This window comes from Lepidothrix coronata, unplaced genomic scaffold (genome assembly GCF_001604755.1).
Source record: "Lepidothrix coronata isolate B3197 unplaced genomic scaffold, Lepidothrix_coronata-1.0 Scaffold37, whole genome shotgun sequence".
NCBI classification, from domain to species: Eukaryota; Metazoa; Chordata; class Aves; order Passeriformes; family Pipridae; genus Lepidothrix; species Lepidothrix coronata.
Window position 1 is genome coordinate 7,250,360 of NW_016690217.1, and position 19,505 is coordinate 7,269,864.

The 19,505-nt window shown below is 39.0% G+C and overlaps 2 protein-coding genes across 2 annotated transcripts in view; one reads left to right on the forward strand and one right to left on the reverse strand.

Annotated features, from left to right (window-relative positions):
- Positions 1 to 83: 83 nt before the first annotated feature.
- LYSMD3 (LysM domain containing 3) lies at positions 84 to 4,506 on the reverse strand. Its single transcript, XM_017812714.1, has 2 exons — positions 4,225 to 4,506; positions 84 to 2,406 (listed from the first exon to the last, which is right to left on the reverse strand). The coding sequence occupies exons 1-2, from the start codon at positions 4,483 to 4,485 to the stop codon at positions 1,798 to 1,800; spliced, it is 870 nt and encodes a 289-aa protein (XP_017668203.1). The 5' UTR covers positions 4,486 to 4,506; the 3' UTR covers positions 84 to 1,797.
- A 2,791-nt stretch (positions 4,507 to 7,297) lies between these two features.
- Positions 7,298 to 19,505, forward strand: part of ADGRV1 (adhesion G protein-coupled receptor V1) — a 272,818-nt gene continuing 260,610 nt past the window's right edge. The window contains exons 1-5 of the mRNA XM_017812706.1: positions 7,298 to 7,505; positions 15,400 to 15,516; positions 15,938 to 16,030; positions 17,609 to 17,698; positions 18,487 to 18,668. Coding sequence (XP_017668195.1) covers positions 18,647 to 18,668 — 22 coding nt within the window. The 5' untranslated portion in view covers positions 7,298 to 7,505; positions 15,400 to 15,516; positions 15,938 to 16,030; positions 17,609 to 17,698; positions 18,487 to 18,646. The remainder of the gene's footprint in view (positions 7,506 to 15,399; positions 15,517 to 15,937; positions 16,031 to 17,608; positions 17,699 to 18,486; positions 18,669 to 19,505) is intronic.

Sequence of the window (19,505 nt, forward strand, 5' to 3'; positions counted from 1 at the left end):
AATGAACTATTACTGTAAAAGATCTTTGAAAACAAGGGTTATGTGAACCATTAAATTCATGCCTGTTTGTAATCTCTTTTCTAGTGCAGAGACTATGAGTAGGCTCACTATCTCCACAGCTGCCCCTCTGAACAAAGGGTTCAAGAACCACAGGTTCACATACCTAACTGTATACCATTTTCCCTCAAGCTTTGGCCTGCCTTCAATTTCAATATAATACAAGTTAGCCAATTCATGTTCATACACTTGGCATGCCAGTGAAGACTATCTGCGCCAAGAATAGATGGGGCCTAAGTCTTTACTCTCAGAACCCGATAAAGCACTTTGAAATAACTCAATAGTAAGGAAACATTTACTTTACCAGATTTTTTTATACTATATATATATACACCTATATACTTAGTCAAGACACTCAATGGAAAGCTTACAATAGTTGTTTAAAGGATACTGATTATTTTTCCACTTCTCTCTTTATAAGTTATAATCAAGTTAGTTAATCTTGGGTTTTAGTAATGAATAGTATTTTGAGCAGGGCGATGGAGTTATGCTCCACAAGGTAAACACAACAAAAAAAATTATAGGCACATCTCAGTTTTTATTTAAAAGTATTCTGAATACACAAGTAACTCCTTCTTTCTGTATGAAGAGTCCAGAGTTGTTTTTTGTTTTGTTTTGATTGTTGTTCGTTTGGTTGGAGGGGGGGGAGAAAAAGAGGGGAAAACCAAGGTTGATCATGAAACTCCATGTGAAACATTCAAGAACAGATAAAATACACTACTATGTAAGGAAAAAGTCTGAAGCTGCAACTTGTCTATTTTGCTGCAATTTGCTATCAGGCATTAAATCTCATTTGAAGTTTTCTAGGAGATTTCAGGAAAAAGTGTTTGAGGTTCATGGGCACAAGACCATTAGCATATGGTCCTGAATTGAGATTGGCTGAAGGGGGAAAAAAAAATTCATGTTACAGCAAGGTGCCACACTTCTGCACTTCTTTCATTCCTACACACAGCTGACCAGATGAGAATGCAGTCCAGTCAGTTTTCAGCAGCATATCACAGAAGAATGTGAAGTTTCAGGACGACTCTCTCAACTGGACTGTGTTGAAGCACAGTGTCACACACAGAGAAAACAAATTATCCTACTGCCTACATTGAAAAGTACTGTAGAAGGGGTTGACCACAGGCACAAGAATTAAAGATTCTGGCTTAGGTATTTGCTACTGCCTCTGTAGAAGTCACTTGTAAAAAAGGAACTTCATAGTGGCAATTAATTATGGAATGATTGGGTTCTAAAAAAAAAAATCTTACTCTATAAGAAAGAGAAAAATATGAGAACAGCATTTTAATTGACAACTGTAAACCTGATATTAAAAAGTGAAGAGTACTATGAATTCTGTAAATATTTTCATAAGTTTAAAAGTTAAGATATCCCCATATGCCCATTTCTGGGCTGTAAAACGCACAGTGAGACTCCTTGTGTGTTAGTTCAAACTACATTTTTTCATCTCATCATTAATTAAAAAATATATGTCTATCAAAATAGAAAAAGTGCAAAGCTTCAGAGACGATTTTATAGCTTAATTTGTATCCCAATCTTGCAAACTGCCTGTCTCAGGCATATTCAGAGATTACATGATCCCCAGAAATATCCCTGTGGTGGAACACTACCCATTGAGGGCAAGTCATACATCAGTACTCGTTTCCTCTACGTTCCACGTACATTTTGCATTCTGTGGTTTCCCCTTTGCCTAACACTATGTTATGTGTCTACCAATAAGTTACATGTGGTACTCTGTTGTTAATGCTGAAAGTCTCCTTGATTATCAACATTGATAACATTCGCTGGATTTATTCCATTTTCTATTTGTTTCTGATGCGATACTGCTGTGACAAACAAATGGGAAGATTCCATTGTAGAATGGTGACTGACATCTGCTTTCACCAGAACTTCGTAATACAGGAGATAAAAAACTGGAGTTACTATGCCAATGATCAACATAATCACTACCGCTGTCCACCATCCTATACCCCAGTCTGCTCCGTAGTAAGGATCCTTGCTTTTTTTAGTTTTACCATCAGTTTCAAAACAAACCTGTTGGGCTGCTAAAGCAGAAACAACTTCATTAAGATTCTCTTTCTTTGTATCATTACACTTCACTATTTCTTCTATATCTCGATCCACTTCTTTTAAGAAGTTGCCAGCAGTCTCATTAGCAGAGAATTTATCAGAAAGTGACGTTTCCTGCACTTCTGGGGAATAGAGAGCAGGCCGAAGGACTTGTCTTCCTTTTGGGGAGACATGCGTTTCAGTCAATACACTAAACTTTTTCACCGGAATTTTGACAGACCTCAGGGCAAAGAAATCTTGATCGTTGATAAGATTGTTAACTCTCTTGATATCTGCAACCTAAAAATAGGAACAACAGTTAAAACATTGCAGCCCCATTGAAACACAACTCTCTTAATAGTACCATACCCTTCAGAAATATAAGTCTTTCCTATGGAAACAAAGGCAAGACCTTTATTTTGCTTTACTTTTTTTTTTTTTTTTAAAACAGATACCCATTCAAACAGTATGAAGTGAGAAGAGGTCAAAGACCAAATCTGAACAACATTACAGCAAGAAGTAAATTAATTATGAGGTAACAAACCTTGTCACTTCATATAAGAAGACTGAAAGTCACTTCACACATATGTGTTTACGTAACGTATGTTCATCCATCGCTTGGTAACTATCTCTGTGAAATGAATGAGATTTAAGCTCTGTTTTCAAATGACGTAACTTACTGAGTTCCTAATTAAATTGAAAACTTCTGAATTAGGAATATTACAAATTAGTGAGTTTCCAATTTATCTAGCCACAGCTGTGTTTTTTGCTGCTTCTGAGGGCTAAGACAGAAATCAAGCATAACTTAAAAGTATCATCCACCCTACCCAAGTCAGCTCTCCCCTTTCCCTATTCTTGCTCAAAATGAATCTCATTTTGCTCTCAGTAAGTTCAGATTTTAAGTCTAATGTGAAAAATACTCTGCAGGGATTTAAGTGCCCTTGGATAATCATTGGCTTTCACTCTGAGATAGGAACTCCCTCACCACAGAGGGCACAGCCACAAACCTCACTGTAATGAAGTATTTCCAACCCAGTGCTTTTCTGCAACACCTGCAAAGCACGCAGGAATTGTGCCCATTTTAAGATGCACTGTACCCAAGTTCACATCAACTTAATAACATGAATAAGTTTTTCAGGTCCTATAACAAGGTATTTGTTATATGTCCCATGTGGAATAAATTGGATTAGCATAAAGAAATGCCAAATGCAGCATTTACCCAGTGGTTAGTGATCCCACCACAACGCACGTTATACTTTTTGCCTAAAACTCCAGGATCGCTCTTCCACATTCTCCTGAATTTCCAAGAAAGAGCGCAACTCAGTTATCTCATTTTTTATTGAAGCCTGATCTAGTAAACCTGCCCCAAATACTTAATTGCAGTGGGTTCTGAAGCCAAGAACTGGGTAATGAGGCTAAGGTCTGCCATGATTAGGAAATAGTTATGTCAAGACTTTAGTACCTAAGCTCACAACAGGCGGCCCCCAATTCTGTTTCTGCCTGAAAAATTAAACAGCAAGAGTTCTGTAAAATATGGATTCTGAATGTGACCTCTTGGCCCATGCACACTTAGCAGTCAGCCCCACCAAAGCACACCACTGATTTTGTGTTAAAATTGAAAACGCGAGCCATGACAGATGCCACCACCTTAATTAGTACTGGCCAGCCAAAATTACTGGGTAGGCAGGGCAGTCAGCAGACTAAGGTAAGAACTGAGCTAGAAGCAGTGAGCACCAAGAAGGGCGTACAGGGGCAGAACGTTCCCAACGGTACAAGAAGTTCAAGCCTAAAATATTCAGGCAATTTAGCAGAACTCAGAATAAGACTACAGAGGGTTTTCCCCCTACTATCATGGAATTAGGGCTCCACACAAACCTTTAAGTGGTTCAGCAACAACCCCCCTCAGCACCAGTCTAACAGCGAGGGTGGCACTGAAGTGACGACCTTTGACTGTAACATGTTGTCTCTCAGAGCGCCACAAGCAAAGCCATGCACTTGTTTCGTGCGCTTTCAGTAGCTTTCGGGGTTAAAGCCCACGGAACCGGAACGCTGCTGCCACAGTGACACCCTGACGTCATTTTCCACTTCTGAGGCCCGCGGCGTCCCCACGGCCCTTACCGAGCAGCAAAACTGCAGCGCGATCGCGTTCAGCGTGTCCCCTTCCCGGATGTCCCTCGTCAGCAGCACGATGTCATCCAGCCTGTCCCTGGACGTGCTCCGCCGGACCTTCTCCCTGCCCCGCGGCCGCAGCTCCGACACCTCACCCTCTTCCTCCGGGCCCTCGCTCTCGGCGCTCACCACGGGGTACAGGTGACCGCCGGCGGGCGGCTGCGCCACGGCGGGTCCCTGCGGGCCGCTGCCCGCACCCCTGCCGGCCATACTCCGCAGGCGGCCCTACAACGCACCGCGGGCGTGGCACCCTCCAAGGGGAGCCCCACCCCGGCGGCGGCGGCGGCGGCGGCTCCTCCTCCTCCTCCTCCTCTTCGTCCCCGCCCCCGCCCAGCGCCCGCCGGACCCTGGGGGGGGAGGGCAGAGGGAGGAAGGACTCTGCCTGCCCCCGCCCCGCATGGCCTTGCTCCGTTATGGCAGCCGCGCCGCCACGTCCGCAGCGCCGTCTCCGCCCCGCCTTCTGAGGGAGGCCGGCGAGCGGGAAGCAGCGCCGGCGGGATCGTCCGTGCGGGCATGACGGGGCTACACCACCCCCGGGGACGAGTCTGGTCCTGCCGCCCGTGTGTCCCGGTCCTGCCGCCCGTGTGTCCCGGTCCTGCCGCCCGTGTGTCCCGGTCCTGCCGCCCGTGTGTCGCGGCCCCGCCGGTGGGCCGCCCGGCGCTGGAGGCCGGGGCGCTGTTCTGGGAGGCGCTTCACCTCCACTTCCACTCGAGCCGCCCCTGTGCGAGTTCAGCCATGGGGTTTTCTTTTCGCTTTTGCTGATCCTCTTTGTGAAGAAATGGAGGCTGCTCGGGTACGAAGCTGCCGTGTATTTGGCCCAGTAAGAGACCCCTTTTTGCTTGTTAAGTATTCGCAGCTCCTCTGCACATCCTGTACCTGCTAGTCCTGCACTGCTGCGCCCTCAGAAGTTGCCGGGCAGTTTCCTTTTATGCCCCCACCTGTCCCCTCAGGACTGGTCCTGCAGAGCTACAGGTGTGCAGCCCACGTTGATGTATATTTCTAACGAGAGAAACCGTAAATTGAGCCCTGTAGGTATTCCAGCTTTCCTCCCCTAGTAAAGTAATTTTCACTCTAAAGGACTACCAGCAGCTGTTGGGGTGCTGAGGCAATAGACAGACTTCCTAGTCTTAACTAGTAAATTTAACCCAGTGTGGGTTTCTCCTGACACAGCCTTAGAAGGAAGTTTTTGATTACAGCAGGAGCAAGTACAATATTTCTTACAGAAACTGACAGCTCTAAGGCTAGGCTAAATACGTTGAAACAAATGATTGTATTGTTGCTGAAGACAAATGCATTTGTAAGTCTGATTCCTATAAAGATTAAATCTAATTTTAAAGTAATTTTAAATAATGTTTTTTTTTGTTTTTGAGCTTTGTTATATGATGTTTCCAGGCTTTCCTGAACAGCCAAGGTGGCTAAAAATGTTTTGAGTTTTGAAAACTAGATAACTTGAGTCTGAGGGACATAAACATAAGAGCTAACAATTGTGTAGCTCTATTGAGTGTCACCTTCACACCCACAGAAGCTTGATTGGAGCCACGTTTCCAGACATTGTAAAATAAGCTATCAAGGTGCAGTATTTTCTTGTGTCTTGCCCTATTTTAAAGGGTAAATATATATATATATATATATATATATACACACACATACATATATCTATAGCTACCTTAAAATAGTGTTCTATTGTGAATGAGGGATGGATCAGTTAAAATGAAAATGTGATTAAAAATGTAATTTAATGTGATTCAATGTGATTAAAAATTCCTAAGGCTTTTTCTAGCTAAATAGCATCTACAAGAAAAGCAATACCTTTTGCATAAATGTTCTCAAGAGCATAGAACTTCTGTGTTGTAAGAGAAGGGTGCCTGAAAGAATATAAATATTCTCAGGTACAGAAGTCAGCAGTAAGCCTAAAATAATGATCTGGTCATTTCAAGGAAGTCTGCCCAGATCACTGCCCTTTGTGGAGAACCATGGAATAGTACTAATGTTTAAACAGGATTTCCTACCTGGAGGAAGTTGGACCTTCCTAATTTTCATGCTTTCTTATTCTGCATTTGTTAAAATATTGCACTAGATGCCAAGTGTAATTAGAATTTCCTCAAACCAAAGTTTCTTACAAGTCAAGAGACAATTTCCAAACCATTTAGTAACCTAACTAGGGATATTTTCTTGGCACTTGGCCCCACGTAACATTTTCCTTGTTGAGTGTCTTAGATGTAATTAACGGCGAGCAGCGTGGTGTCTTCTTGAAGGGCAATTTCTTTTCTTCTCTCATAGCATCTTCCCAATCAAAGGCTGCTCAGCAATAAGCTTCCTATTTTTATCATGGGTCAGATGCACAGCTTGTGCTGATTAGCACAGCTGCACTGAAGGCTTAGATACAGCCTCACTCCAACAAAGACAAGCTTAAATAGTTAGATTACATGACAAATGTGTGAACATACTTGTAGAAGTCCCAGAATGATTTTATGTCTTTATGCAAGTAGAAGGAATCTTCCACCAACTGTATTTCCAGAAAGAGCAATACTTAAGATGACAAAATTGAATGAATTCCCAATAAACCCTGAGTTTTCTCATGGGATCTCAAGTTGAAGAAAATTAATTTTAACCTAGTGAGTCAGGATTCCATCTATAAAGAGGTGTAATGCCACATCTGGCAAGGGATATCTGCAGCAAGAAGCAGTTTTGTTTTGTTTTTTAAAGAAAGCTTTCAGTAATAGAAGTGAAGCGACTGTAGTTGTCTGTAGCTGGGAAACTGATGACTCAGACCCTATTCATGCTGTTGAAAGACTGTTTTATGAGACCCGTCAGAGTGGTGGGTGGACCTGGAGAGGAGTTGTTTGAAGGCAGACTTCATATGCAGTGATGTTTGCAGTGGTGTCTAATGATTGTCCCATCATATGCCACTAATGGCATATCCTTTTGGAGGTTTTCCTTAATCTTTGAGAGGTGAGGCTACAGAAAAGATCAGGACAGGGAATTTCACCATTTCTTTTATCTAAAAAGGTGTACTATCAGGTCAAAAAAGAACTGCTGAAGCAGCACTCTGCCTTTGAGGGCGAAAGAAAGTATTGGAGTTTGCTTTGACCCTGCTACACCCCTGTGTGTTACCATTTGTAACTAGTGACATTTTCCCATCAATAACAAAAGGGTATATTCCAAACCTGATGAACAAGACTGGAGCTGCCATGAATGCTAATAGGAATACAGCCTTTCTCCATCCCCATGTAAGTTACTTTGCATATCCTAATAGTGCATTCTCAATGAGCAACAGGGTCAGTGTTAATCACTCCATGGCATTCCAACAGCAACTCCACGAATCTGTATCACATTCCCCTTGGTTGTGTTATGTCTTATGTAGCCTGATCAGAGCTAGGATAGGAATATTAAAAAGATCTTAATAAATTAATAGAAAGGAATTATAAAGGAGATGTAAGTGGGCTGCAAAACTTGTTAGTAATTTTTAATTTAAAAAATCCCAGACATATTCTTTCCAGCTGGAAACTACCTACATGTCACGTGCCACCACTGTTTTTGTAAGTCATTATATGATTTGGGAACACAGGGCTAGATTTGCATTTAGATAGCTAGTGTCAGTTATCTAAATGTATGTTTTAATTGCTTGAATGGCATGATTAGTTATGACTCATTAAGAGAATCACACAGAAATAAATATGCAGCCTATCTGTCTCTGTTCTCTGCTTGGTAATTAGGAATGGTAGGAAAATCTTAGGAAATAGTAATGTTGAGGTAGATCTGCAGCTCCAGTGGAGACCAAATAAAGTCATTAAGCTGTGACTGTAAGAAGCAGTAAGAGAAGCTACTTAAGACGCGAGAACTATGCAAGAAGCAAATAATGCTAAATGTACAGACACTGTGTAGTCTGTTCTTCAGTGGAAATATTTACATGTTTACATTTAGCTGTAATGATAGAATCATTTAGGCTGGAAAATACTATTAAGGTCATTGCGTCCAACCGTTGATCCTCAAAACTAGCCAAAACCCTTTTTAGTTAGCAAGGTTCCAACAAGAAGAATGGATTAAAAATTACCACAAAATTTAATTGTTTAATTTAATATTGTTATGGTTTTAATGAGAATAAATGAAAAAAGGTCCTTGGATTGAGACTGTATTTTCTCTACTTCATATTTCACATATTTGTGGTTTCCCTTTGGTTACTTGATGAGAATGAGTTACTTTTTAAATTAATTTTATTTAAATTTAATGTGTATTCAAAATAAAAATATGCTATGTGTCTTCCATAACGCAGCCAGTAGGGTGCATTGGTTGTTTGATATTTAGTTTTCAAAAAAATGTAAAGAACTGCATATTTGCTTCTGATTTACATTTTATTTTATTCTGCTCAAGTATCCTCTGAATAAGAAAATCTATCAGTTATGGTAAAAACAGTATGCAAAAATGGAGTATAGATTCTTGAAAATTTCTTTCAGAGTATTCACAGATGAATTTTCCTATTTGTATAACTCTATTGATGAATAAGTGTTTCTGTAGTGTGATAAGTGAAGTGGGTTTTTTGAAGGTCTTTTTTGTTTGTTTTGTTGGCTTTTTGTTTGTTTGTTTGTGAGTTTCAAAGATTATCATATATTCCTTCCTATTTTTGCAGGATGATTTTTGCTGTAATAAAGAGTAGGAATAGCTGTTACTTTTTGATATGTTTTCCCTGAGTAAAGTAAAGAATCATTTCATTATTCATCTTGTTTTTTCTCTGAGGGAATTTTCACACTGTCCTCAAGTCTTTACCATGTTTATTTTTAATGAATTAAACATTCAGAATTTGTTATCTTCTGCTCTCTGCTTTCTCTAGCTCTCAGTTTTTGGTAATTTGATTTGTTTGGATCCTTTGTGGGTTTCAGCATTGTTTTTAAAATGCGGACACCGTTTATGCAACTTCAAATATTCTCCCCATTTGTGCTATATACAAAAGTAAATGATTCCACCACACCAACTGTTATTCACTAATCTGCTGTTGATCAGTGTATCTGAAGATTGCAGTGTTTTTTGTTATTCCTGTCACAGAATCACATTGGACACTTATGGTAAGCCTCTTCTCTGTTTGAGTTTCTTCAGATGGAAATGGTCCAGAAGACTTATATTTTAGCTTTGAAGGTATTCAGCAGTGTTAACATGACTTGTTTTAATGGAGCCAGCTTACCAGGTGAGCTGTATCACTGTAATATTGTCATTTCCTTTCTGCTAATACTTACGTCACAAACATCCAGGTGTGATTTTCGTATTTACAGGGAGAGAGTGTTGAGGAGTGGCAGATTTATTTTTAACCCTTCTTGAACTACATAATAGAAATATTTTCATTTGTTCCTAATGAAATGCTGAGGCAGCAACCAAAGATAGTCAAGTCTTCAACTCCTTCTCTCTTGCAGTTATCCCTGATTGGCAATGGGATTTGTCCTGAGGTGAGAACACCGGGTGGGAATTGCAGGAGGAATGGGGGAGCTCTGATGATTGCAATTGGTGTTGGTGCACAGCAGCCTACAAAATGGTATAATATGCTGCTGGAGATTGAGCTAATGGGGAAAACTGTCTCCCAAGGTTGCTGGCAGCTTCTAAGTGGGAATTCAGCTTCCTAGGGATGCCTGCAGGGTATCTCCAGCCCAAAGACAGGGAACACTCACTTTTGGATGAGTGAATAAAAGCACAAAGGTCTGGTCACATGCAGAGATAAAATCCTAAAGTAGCTCCATAGCTGCTTTGTTGCTTTGTAGTTGTGCATTCTGGAAGGTCAAAGACTGTAAACCTGTATGTTTGTATGTTTCCTGCTGAGCCTGCTGATACTATAACCCTTTAGACCTGCTTATATTATATACTGCATTGACAATATTTAGATACTCTATTAGTAATAAATCTAGTCATAGTCATCCACATAATCAGTGTCATATTTTTCATGCCTGACCAAGAGAGTCTTCTCTCTGCCACTCTGCCACAAACATATATTTTATTCATAACCTCTTACAGCAGAATGCTTTTGAAGATCTACCAGAAAGTTTTTAATCCATTTGTATAGGAGTCACTGCTTACTAGCATTGCACTGTGTCTTTACTACATGGTAATGTGATTAAAAAGTAAGTCCTCCAACTATTCAGTTCTCCTCTACCAGCACAATTACTGTCATTCAAATTATAATATTTCAGAATTGAACCATATTGCACTATTTGTATATGATATTATTTACTTTATTCATTTGTTTCATGTTCTTAAAAATTAAACCAGGATCATTTACTCTATTAATTTCTTTTACCTCCTTATAAGTAAAATACCACATAAGTCTTTACATTATTTTGGCTAGTTTTGCTGTCAGGCTGCATTATTCTTAAATTCTTTTTGTATTTTTTTAATTCATTGTTATGGACATTTAAAATATGGTTATTAAAGTTGTCACTGTCTTGCCAACATAGTGGTTTTCCCTAATGTCTTTACTCTCCTATAATTTATATAGTATAACTTAAAATGTCTGCTTTCTAGTTCCCTTTACCATACGCTGTATTTATTTTTTAATTTTCTCTTGGAATTAATTTTTACTATATTATTGCACTAAGATATATGCTTATTGAGACTTAAATGTAAAATACTGGCTTTTTGTCACTCAAGAAAACCCTTTTTCTTAATTTTGTACAGAAAAAGCTTAAGGATTTTGATAGTTTTGACTGCCATGGGGAGGAGTTGAATGTTACGTGGTATTTTTTAATCATTAGGATTTCAGCTGTGGCAGAAGCTTCATCTGGCCTCCTTGATATACAGATAATTCACCCTTACTGGTAGCACTGTGGATAAGGTTAATTCTTCATTGATACAGACTTTCCTTTCTTACAAGCCCACTGTCTTACCAGTTTCTACTGTGAATGTATTCTGTACTGGTACATTTCTACAGCTGAGAAGCTTTCCCTGGCAAACCATCTTTTGATGTCACTCCATTGAGTGGGAAAGTGCCCTTACACACCCCTGCAATTCTATCAGCTGTGCAGCCGCCTCTTGCACCCCTCTGCTATTCTTCCCATGTGAATGGAGGCTTATAGGCAAGCTAGGGAGTTCTCTGAAATATCCTGGCATTACTTTTATCCTTTGTTTTAAGCTCCTTACGACTGGAATAGTGGGGAATATGCTGAGCAGCTTTCTACAAAAGGGAGAGGGAATAGTAGAAGGGAGTTGGAGCAGGGGGGCTGTCTCATGGTAAAGAGTCTGATTCAGAGTCATGAAAATCTTTGATATAGCAGCAGGTGTGACATTTGTAGCCTGCTGTGTGGATAAATACTGGAACTCTGTGTTTCAATTTTCACTGTTGAATTAATACTCTCTGCTCCTGATATTAATAATAGTAAGGATACTGTAGTTGTAAGCATCTTGCTATGCCTTCTTTCAAATTTTCAGCATAAAATTGGTTACAACAAAAAAAAATTGTTGCGTACTATGGCTATTTGTAATCTAGCATATTTATCAGTTTGTGGCTTAATAGCTGGTTTTTGTACCAAACATATTTGTTTCAGTTTTGCCTTTGTAATTTTTAGATAACCACAGCATATTTTTGTACTTATAAAATAAATAATTTCATTCAACCTTTTCAAGCCCTTAACATATGATTACAAATATTCAGTTTATGACATAAATAAGAGAGTGATCTAGTAGAAATAGACTCTTTGAAGGGAGCATTTTCATGAATTTAAAACAGATTCCTCCCACCCTTGTTTTCTTACAACTTTTGTCTTTGTAGTTGATTCAGCTTCTATATGGGACAGCAGAACATGTCAGAAACCTTTAAGTTCTTTCAGTGAGTATCAGGCATGTGAATGCAAATGCACTATGAGTAATCTTCGTCAGGAGAGTCAGCAACATTGCCCACACGGCATCAGTAAAGTGTTTACAAGGTATTAATATGCCTACTGTGACAAGATGTATTTAATGGGAAGCAACAAGGAGTTTGTTTTATTAGTTTTCCTCCTCCCTCGAGTAATAAATCTTAAAAGCTTCAATATTGATTCAGTGAAATGAATGACTGAATCCTTCTGGAGAGGCTCTGACAAGTGGACAAATGCTTCCATGGTTACATTGTGCTATGCAATATGGTTACTGAGCTTTGCTGTTTTCCTCCCTCTGCCATTGAAGTAAAATAACAAACCACAGGGAAGCACCACACATGGTGGGCATAAACTGGAAGCAACTTTAAAAGATCAAATGAGCTGATCTTACACAGATTTTAAAGAATGTGGGGTTTATTATTTTATACCATGTACCCTAAACATGCATTTCAGTAGCTTCTCCTCTGTATATCTCTTTTTATTTCTTGTCTGAACTACCTCTCTTTTGATTTGGAATGCCATAAATTAGAAGGCCATGTAAATGTGTGCTTCATAGTACTGTTACATGCGTTATGTTTTTCTAGGAATATTTATATAACAGGTGATGTTACTGCATCGATGCACACTCCAATGCAATACTTGGATAAAGAATAACAAATCATGTATAGAACTTTTATATGCAGTTGTTTTAGGATGCTTTGCAATATTAAGATAATTAAGTGGTCTGATGATCCATCTTCTTGCATCTAATGTACTCAAATTTAAGGTATTACAGGGAAAAGTGACATAAATGCATAACATTTTAGAAAAAATAATAGAAAATAATGACATACAGTTGTTTCATTAGCTTAAAAATGTTACAGGTCAAGAATTGCATTAATAGAAGGAAGTCGTGAAGGCCTTTGAAGCACAAAGTGTAAATTAAACTGAAAGCAGATATATTGAGAATAGTTGCATTTTTTCCTTTGCAGACCAGCTTTGAAAAGAGTGTGTGTTATCCTCTGTGTTAGCAGCTGTTAGTTGTTTTTTCCTGTGCATGTTTGACAGTCCTCAGAAGCATCATCTCAGCATCAGAATGCTAAGATGTTTCAGTGCGTCTTTGTAGGCACAACATTACAGCAAGGATGGATGCCAGGATTCCACACAGCCAGGAACATAAATTCATAAACATGGAAGATAGTTACTTCTAAGACAGAAATTCTGGCCTTGCAGGTTTTCACTGAAAGTTTGTGTTTATTATAGGTACTCAATTTCACATTTACTCAAGTAATTTGTCTTTGATTTTGTGAGAGAGGAAAGTAAGCAACCAGTGAGAAAATATTCCATTGTTTCACTTAAAGAATTTCAGAAAAGTGTCAACTCTTAAGTTGAAAAACAGGGGGGTTTTATGTTTCTAAGTAGTGTTTTCTTCATTTGAAAGAAAGCAAACAGAATACCTAGCTGTATGGGGAAAACAATTTAAATTGCGTGCAGCAGCTGGAATCCTCTTGCTTTTATGTTTAAATAGTTTTTGAATACTTTGTAATTAGGAGCAAATTAGATGCAAGAGATTATGGAGGGGCTTTAATATTTTTATTATGTTTTACCTTTAGAAAAACACACTTTTAGTAAGCATTCTTTTTTAATTTACAGTCTAGCACTTGACATGCTCAGAAGTTGTGTGTTTTGATGAATATTTTATGAAAAAGCTTCTGATTTGCTGCATACAATGTACATTGTTAGTGATATGCTGCAAATGAAGAGCTGAACACTCTTGATTTGAAGAAACAAGACTGCGACTTTATTTAGTAACAGTAACTGTACAAGAGGAGCAGGCAGAGGCTCTTGCCAGATTCTCATCTTGCTGTTTTTCCATGTGACACACAAGCCAGTAAGCATCCTGTGTGGCTTGAAAAGAGCTATGGAACCTTGTAAGACCAAACCATTCCTTCAGAGATGGCATTCTTCTTGTGTCATCATAGTGACATGAAATGACATAAATTGTGTCAAAACGGCCTGCTAGAGCTTGATCAACCAAATCTGAGATGCAGTAAGTTGAAACAAAGCAGTTATTTTCTCATTAATTGTTCATTTTTTTACACTTTAATGTATTTAAATTAACATTTTTAAAAAGTCATCTCGCTTTTTTGCAGAAGTTTTGTCAAATGAGAGCCTAAGTTCATTAATCAAAAGGTTATGACTATATGATAGCATTTCTGCTGTAATATGTGTTAAAATATATCAGGCTTTTGTGAGTAGGTGCCAGGGACAATTTACTTTTTCCTAATAATAGAAATACTTCAATTTTTTCAGTTAAATGCTCTTTTAAAATTTTAACATCAGCATGCTTTTTCAGTATACAAGTAACAGAATGTACCATAAAAAGGTTAACCTTTACCAAGCTGATCAAAGGAAGCATAAACTATTAATGTTTGTTCATTGATAAAGAGCACAGTCTGCTTGGAACTTCTCATTTTTCTTAGATCCTGGACATCTCTGAAAAATAGAGGATCAAAACATAAATTGACTTGCATATGTCTCCATATCAACCTGTCTGGCATAAGCAAGCCAGTCAGAAGCATAATACTCAAATTTTGTCATTTAGTCTTCTCAGTTTATTAGTATTGTTTGCATTTGTGTACCTTTTGCTCTTTCTTGAATATGTTTGTTAATTCATCAGGAAGCTATGCAGTAAAATCCAGATTTTAATATTAAAGCATTCCTAGCCTAACAAAAGGATGTGGCACAGTTCAGGAAAGAGAGTAAAGCAAGTGGCTGGTACTACTGTAGAGGCACCAGGTGACACTTGGCAGTAGTTGTGCATCTTTCTGGCAGGGCGTGTCTAGATGGGAATCTCCAGAGAGTTGAGATGGGTGACAACCAGAAAGTGATCAGAAACCGCATTTCACATTTTGAAGAAGAGGCAACCCAAACATGATCCTAAGCTGTTACGGAATAGCAAGCCAGAAGCCTGATAGTAGAGACTAGTCAGACTCTGATATGAACACACCTCTTTGATATGTCTTGGTCAGTTCTGCTCTCTTTTGAAGCCTGACTTTAAGCATAGTTCCCTGATGACTGTGCTGCTGTCACATTCTCTAGTTCTGGCTGCTGTTTTTTGCAATACTGCCAGGTAGATGTGCTGACCCGTGTGAATCACTTTGAGAAGAAGCAGTAAGAAAGAATAAGGGGAACGCATCCTAGACATCATCCATGAAAACAAATATCTAAGCAGAATTAAAAAGCAAGCCAGCTGAACATGCACAGGGAAGAATATAGCTGTTTGTGGTCATCTCTAATGTGGTCTGTCTTGCAGAAGTGCTCAGCACCATGGACCATTGTTCAAAGAAAATTCACTTTAAAAACCCCCCAAAAGCCAACCACCAAGCTCAAGTGAATTTCTTGGAGGAAAACCATCTCTCTGTGAAAAATGGTAAGATCAGCTTCAGTATCTGCCTATACACTGAAACTAATCGGAACAGTGTCTTGCAGATGTTACTATTTTGAAGTGTTGTTTCATGTCCGAGTGATTTATTTATAAAGAGGAAAGAGGTAAAAATAACTTGTCTGGTGTATTTTAATTAAGGATTAACCTATGACAGAGCTATGCATGTGCTTAGTGTTCCTAATTCTGAGTAGTTGAGCCTGCTTCAGCTAAAGGACCAGAAAATGTGATTGATAGAGCTGTGTGGAAATCTGTGCAGGACCAAAATTCCAAATTCTCAGAATCTCCTTGTTTTATACTTGCATAGCTCAGAATTCTGAAGCTTGGATGTCACAAGTGAAAACAAATGTGAATTTAGTGGTATTTGTGGATAAAAATTTCATTATCAGCATTTATTTTTGCTTTCTAGTATTTGTGGATTAAGATATCAGTACCTGTACTGAAAACAAAATGGCATTGATACAACACAAAAATCTTTGTTAACAGAAACTAAAATATAAAGGTAAGAGAAAATACACACATCTGAAGCCCTTTGTTAGGATGTTTTTTATTCTTGCTCCTTCAAGTCCTGTGTTCTTTCTCAGGGAGCTGTTTCTTCTTCTAACTCCCTCTTCCCTAGTCTTTCCTTTCAGATGATGCCAATAAAGGGAAAAGGCAAGATTTCAAAACAAACAAACAAACTAGAGGCCATTGATTCTATTGCGGGTGCTTTCAAAATTGGTTTACTTGCAGCAGAGCCATTTTTAACTTACAAAGTTTTAATGAATTCAAGACAAAGGATATCCAAACAAACAAACGATTGAGGGGTGTACTTTGTACACCTTATTTACTGCTTTTATTGAAAAGAGAAGTAAGGCTGACCTGGAAGCACAGTTCTGTGCAATGCTAGATCTGTTGTAGGTCCAATACCAGGCCTGATTGTTTGTCCCTGACATTTGTAAGGGGTAGGAGTGCCGTGTGGGCTGCATGCTGAGTTGTTAAAAGTGTGTGTGGAGTGTCCTATGTCAATCACCAACAGCCTTCCAGCTGCTTGAGGACCATCACTGACAAAATCCCATGGGAACTCTGTCTCATCCTCATGTGTAACAAAACAAAGCACAGGTCCCTAGAGTGGTATGATAAAAATTAAAAAAAAGTAATCAGGAAATCCTTGGATTAAAACATGGAGAACCACATGTTTAGTCAGAGAGAGCAGAAAAAGGTCCCGTCATTTTGAATCTGAATGCAGTTTTGTTGAAAGACCCCCATGAAAATAGCCATGTGAATTAGTGAGCCCAAGTCTGAGTTCTCAGTCTTCTTTAGTTTTCTAGCTCAGTAATTAGCAATGTATGCTCTGGTCTGCTGTAATTGAAAACTGATGACTATTGAGGCAGCCCTTAAGATAGTTGTTCCTAGGAGCCAAACTTCCCGCAGAAATTGGATGACAAAAGGACAGCGTGAAATAAGTTGTACAAGCTGAAACAACACTATAGAATAAAAGATAAAAAGAATCTTATACCTCTAATATCCTTTCCACCTGTTGATCCAGAGAGGAAAAACAATATGGGAACTATATTTTGAGGTTTAGATAGGAAAATAATAACAGTATGGTATTGAAAAACGTACTACTTATCTCTCATGCTCATACATTAAGTTCTGTCTGATGTAAAATCCAGCAGCTGCCTTTAAAGGACTTCTTTCGTATTGGCCTTTGAAGGACTGCTTCTTGCTCTCTTTTCAGTACAGATAAACCGGAGCTGGTACATCAGGATTATGCATATTGAAGTATTAATCAAAAATGTATTCATAGATAAATCACTGTAGACTAGTGCAAGGAGCGGTTAAACATATAAAACAGCTGATCAAACAATGTAAATTGCCTTTAGATGGACAGCGTAGACTTTTAGAAGAAAAAAGTACACTCAAATTTTTTTTATAAAATAGAATTTTAGTGAATCATCCCAATGGATTGTTTCCTCCACTCATAACTGAAGTTTGTTCTGATTATTAATGTCTACTTTTCCACCTGTATATTAGGTCATTCATGCCTTTATAAGTTATACTGAAAATTTTTATTCATTGACATTAATTTTCTCTGTAGCTATATACAGAGTATCTGAAAGGTGGTAGTCTGGGATAACCATTTGAGATCTGTCTGTATTGAGAGGAGGGAAATCAGCGCCTGTTAGAGGTAATTCATTCCATCCTACTATGATTCTACATTAGACTGGGTGGCAGTTGTTAGGTGGAATGCTTCCCACTTTGAAGTATCACTTTTAAAAGCAAAATGCTTCTTGAAGTCTGAGTCTTTTATTAAGTAGTTTTTCTAATCTTACTTCATTCTCTAGCATCTTCTCTCCCTTTTCCAGTTTGTTTACATTATTCCCACATTATGATTACCATAACTCAACACAATATTGATGTAGTGACCAGGCTATGCCATCAGAAGGTATAGAGTGTTCTAGATCCTGTCTTTTTTTGGCTCTAATACTTCTGTGCTCTGTTCCTGCCTTCTATCCTTTATTGGCTAAGTAGAAATTTTGATACTTGTTTACCATTAATTTGGGAGTTTTGGGGGCCAACACTAACCATATCTGAGTGTTACCTTTGTGTCTCTCTCATGGCTCAGGATTTGCTTGGAATGATGGTGACCATAAAATACAAACTTGATATTAATTAGAGAAATGGCTGTGCCTACAATGCTTGATCTAGGATTGGACATTGTTTCCCTATGCAGAGCACTGAGCAGCTGTGAATTAAAATGATCTGAATGTTCTGGTGCAGCTGAGAACTTGAATCCAAAATCTGTCATAATCCAGTAATAAAACCTGCCAGTTTTGCTGCCCCCAGGAATACAACACCACAGTCCAAGCCGAGTGGAAGAACTGCCGAGGCAGTGGCTGGAGCGCTCTATATCAACTGCAGCAGCGCGGGGGTGATTGCTAGGCTTTGAAAATATTTTGTCCTCTTCCATCCCAGGCCCTTTTATCTCCACAGCGGTAGGAAGGCAGCGGGAGTCAGGAGAGGGAGGAGAATGCTGCACGCTGCGCAAAGAAGAGGGAGGAGTAGGAGAGGGGAATGCATAATGCGTGAGTGACAGAGGGTGTGCAGGCGGCTGGCGGAGTCCAAGAAGACACGGATGTTCATGTCCCGGGGTCCAGGTAGGTTTGCTGTCCCTCTCTCTGAGGTGGTAGTCGCTTTTGGTACCAGCTGCAGAGATGTTCCCTGTGCGGCCCCAGGGTTCTGCCAGCAGCACCTGTTGCTGCAGGGACAGGGCTTAACAGTGGCAGGCAGAGCGTGTTGCTCACCCGCGAGGGGCAGCTGGATGGTGAGAGTCTGATAAGGTTTCTGTTGTTCCAGCAGCTCCTCTTTCTGCTCTGCAGAGCCGGGCAGGTGGAGACAATAGTCTTTCCAATGGAAAATCCTGTTCTCAGAGGATCCTATCAGGATGCAACTCAGTCTGAAGTGCCGTAGCTGACAATTTTTGACTCTCAAAAAAGAGCAGAACATTAATTGACTGTTTAAATTAGGTGAAAGTAAATAAAGTGGAGAAGCTGCCTGTGCATTGTATATTGCAAAGGAGAGTAAGTTAAGGAATGAATGTTTTAAAATCATCATCTGCTAAGGAATGAGTTTTAAATGTTAATAATTAAAATATGACATGTAAGTGTTACCGTTAGAAATACTGCTTTTGCTTTTTGCTTTTAATATGCTGATTCTGTGTAAGGCGTTGCATAATTCACTCTTGCTAGTCCAGATAAAGTTAAGATCGATGTATAAGAAACATCAGTCATTGTTTTTTAATAAGTCTATAATTTCTTTATAGTGCAGATGTGACATAACATGGAATTTAAAAAAAATCTTATTTGTTATATAGAAGCTGGGGGGCTTTTTTTCTGGTAATACTTTACATACATCTTCTAGAATGAGTCTTTCAGTTAAGTACTAAGCATTTTAGGAATTTGACATGAGAGTAGTTTAATAACTGAAGACAGAAT